Source organism: Choristoneura fumiferana, chromosome 30 (assembly GCF_025370935.1).
Source record: "Choristoneura fumiferana chromosome 30, NRCan_CFum_1, whole genome shotgun sequence".
Classification (NCBI taxonomy): Eukaryota; Metazoa; Arthropoda; class Insecta; order Lepidoptera; family Tortricidae; genus Choristoneura; species Choristoneura fumiferana.
The window spans coordinates 9,453,162-9,456,754 of record NC_133501.1 but is presented as its reverse complement, the minus strand read 5'-3'; the positions used below and the strand labels follow the sequence as shown (position 1 = coordinate 9,456,754).

The window sequence follows — 3,593 nt, the reverse complement described above, 5'->3', positions numbered from 1 at the left end:
CCGCATAAATAATATTATAAATAGAATAGAATTAATAAACTGATGTTAATAATTGATAAATACATAAATAAATACCAGTTCTTAATCATTACAATAAGTTTTTACTATCCGGTATGCCGGATAGTAAAATTGTGGCCGGGTAAGCCGGATACCGAATACTGCCGGATATCCATTGCATCTCTAATACTAAGTTAAGTAGTTTATACTCGTACGATCATGACTACCATATATTCAATACAAATCATATTACTTTTTATTTATTTATTTAATCATTGAACTTTATTACTACGTCACCTTAGTTCAAAGTCTCCTGTTTAAGGGCATAGCAATAGGTATTTCTAATTACTTATTAATATATTAAACGCATTGGAGGGGCAGGACATACCTTGAACACCGGGATGCTGCTTTCTCCAGCAACGGCACAAAAATGTTCATCACCACTTTAAAATTTATAGCGTCGTCTCGAGTGTTTTGTTTCTGTTTGTTATATATTATACATATATATTATTATATAATAGGTTATGGATGCGTTCATGTTAATGTATGAGTGCAGTGCAGTTAAGATTAATTGAATATATTTAAATATAAACAAAATAAATGGCTCAGCCACGTATCATAGAATTTCCAGTTTACCTAAAGCATTTATTCCCGGACAACCCATAGCTTCAAAGCTTTAGATTCACACCAAAATGTTTTGTAGGGATTTATATTAGCATTGGCAACTTCTACTATATTGGTATCGATTTAGAAAAGAATAATTGTACTTACTATAAAGGTCGCAAAAATAGTCAAAAAATATAAAAAATTTACACAAAATGGCGGTCCAGGTGATGCAGCTTTATTTTCTGCCAATGCAGCAGAGAAGTAACATTTACTTTATCGTCTAAACAACCTTTTTCCATTGGAAATGGAAGCTGCATGAGCGTACCTACTAAACCTATCGCTGTCAACGCAATAGACAGATTAGCAACTGTGTCACCCATTACGTTTCTGAAGACGAATTTATCGAAACCTAGGCAAAGAGCAAGGAACGCTGCCGCTAACGTCAACGACCCTGCGCAAGAGTGGATGATCGTGGTGAAGACGGTCTTCTTCGTGTACAGGTTGATGGCTCCTCCGATGAGGCTGATGAAGGTCAGGATCATAGCAATGAGCCCTGAAATAATACAAATTAAGCTTTTTGTAAGGATCTGCAACAATACTGAGGTCGCCTGTTGCTGTTACGATGCCGCGATTTATATTTTTACAATATTTATAATGGACTTATTACTGATAATCAATAGTACCTGGGCGACCGAGTTCCGCCCGCGCTAAAACTCGGTACCAAGCGTTTTTCCCGAGATAAGACCAAGCTAGATCGATTTTAGAATAGATAGATAGATTATATAGATTTAATTAATTAATGCGTATTGTATCATTATTGAACCTAATCTAAATTGGTAGGTGTTACGTAAACATGTTTTTTTTTTAGATAAAACATTCAGATAATGCCAGAATAATCTAAAGGAAATCAACATTGAGAGCCAACTTATCGCTTTTGGTAATTAAGTGCATTTCTCGCAGATAATTTGCTTGGACGTTTCAACAACAAAAATAAATTATCGGTTTGGAGATTTTGATCATTAACATCGATACCTGCGTAAGAAAATTTAGGTAATTTATGTATAGCGATACGCTTTGCACTTGTTATTTTTAATGAATTACGGTCGCGACTTCCCCCCTCCCCTTTCAAAAAAAAATTCTAGCTTTGTAGGTTCAAGGAGCTGGAGACGTTGGTGTGGCAGTCAGTTAGAACTTTTTTTTTCAAGAGACTTTTCCAGGCAGTCATTTTGTTCGGGTAACTACCATTTAACAAAGATTAACTTATCGAACTCTACCCTTAATAGACTAAACCCAAAAATACGTGCCGCGAAATTTAAAACTGTAAGACATACCCAGTATTCCATGAGGCGACTGAAAATTGGTAGCGATATTGCTGATCCTGATAATACTGCCTGTGGTAGCCAAGATTGCTCCGACGACCTGCATGACCCAGTGGGCGACCTTCTTGTCACGATAAGAGAGAGACACGGACCACCCATTGTGGGGGCTGAAGGTGAGGATAGCTTGGGCCATCATCAGGACGTACTGCAACAGGAAATAATGCTAGACTAGACGTTTCAAATCACGGTATAGTTTTAGTTGAAGTGGGGATGAAGGGTGTTTTAGACGAGGTATAGGTAGATGCATTCACGATGACGCGTGCCGTGGTTCTTATTACAATGTCATTAATGTCTAATTTTGACAAAATCACGCGTCTTCGTGGATGGCACTAGGTATAGATGCGTGTAAAATAAATATACTATGTAGTGTATTGAAGGCAGTGCAGCTATGTAGTTTACTATGGCGTGGTCGGTTTAAGAATGGGACTGATTCATATTTTCCTGTGGGCGTAGCTAAAGATGACTAAGGGATTTGATATGAGAGTGGTGAGTAATATGAAATACTCAAGGGTATAGTCTCCTGCAACCAAGGAAAATGTAGGTTCTGGGTTCATGCGATAAGAAGATACTACCTTTTGAAAGTTTTTTTTTTTCAAACAAAACCTTGAAAATCAAAATCGATCCAGTTAATATAGAATTATGAAATTCGGCAAGAAAGAAGGCTTCATATTATAAATGAGACAAAAATCCAAAAAATCCAAAAACCCGAATATGGCTTTGTTCATGGAAATTAATTAAGTAGAAACTTATTTGGCCCGTTTTTCGTTATCACAATTACTTAAAGATTCAGATAAAGAATCATTCATGAAGGTGTGTTAAGATGATTCATCATGGGTGCCAGTTTTTGAATCAAGTTATTTCATCACATTTTTGATGCAAGTGATTCGATTACCTAATACGAGATAAAATTTTAGTAACATGTTATTTTTTAAACTCTTATTTTTAAAGTTACTTAGAGAAGTATAATGGAAAATAAATAAGATTGAATGCTAAATTTTTGTCTTAATTTAAATTTTATATTATTATACATAATCATATGTTTTTTCCATAATAGTTTTGTATCATTGTTTTGTGTTGTGTGGGTCTACATATTATAAGTACAGTCGGAGTAAAAAAGGTTCGTCACCCTAAGATCTATTTTCCTTTGCTCAGTATGAGCGCTAATCTGCTTTACCGATTGAGTAGGACATACTGCGTCAACCTGTCAACCTGCTAAACACAATCAGGTGACCATAGCAACCCTACCAGTACACCTTGGCACTGACAAACGCTGACCATTAAATAGAACATTATTTGATTGAAACATTTACGAAGTCAAGTAAGTATAATTTGATATGCACTTGTTTACTTAGTACTTTGGCCTCAAAACGTACTAAGGGTCTATGACTTTGTAAAGGAATCAATTTAATAATTAACGAAGGTTTTCCTACCCCCACTGTACATGTAAATTCAATAGAGTATTAGACTTTTGTTAAGTTCTACTAAGATTTTAAAATATGTATAGGAATGTATTTTAATTACACATGTACAATTAGTTAAAAAACCAAGTAATAAAAGTTGTACTTACGCCAATCACACACAAATAAACATGCTGCAGTAAGTGATTCGATC

At 35.2% G+C, this 3,593-nt stretch overlaps 1 protein-coding gene across 1 annotated transcript; it reads right to left on the bottom strand.

The window, feature by feature from the left end:
* Nucleotides 1-765: 765 nt before the first annotated feature.
* LOC141444671 (uncharacterized) lies at nt 766-3,587 on the bottom strand. The gene is made up of 3 exons (XM_074110255.1): nt 3,550-3,587; nt 1,935-2,127; nt 766-1,156 (listed from the first exon to the last, which is right to left on the bottom strand). Exons 2-3 carry the CDS (start codon nt 2,116-2,118, stop codon nt 807-809), a joined length of 534 nt encoding a protein of 177 aa, XP_073966356.1. The 5' UTR covers nt 2,119-2,127; nt 3,550-3,587; the 3' UTR covers nt 766-806.
* Between the last annotated feature and the right edge of the window lie 6 nt (nt 3,588-3,593).

Excerpts from the sequence above, each read along its gene's own strand:
- LOC141444671 (XM_074110255.1), bottom strand. The coding sequence starts at position 2,118 with ATGATGGCCCAAGCTATCCTCACCTTCAGCCCCCACAATGGGTGGTCC. Across the intron at positions 1,157-1,934 it reads GTCGCCTCATGGAATACTGG|GGCTCATTGCTATGATCCTG; the intron begins GTATGTCTTACA and ends GTATTATTTCAG.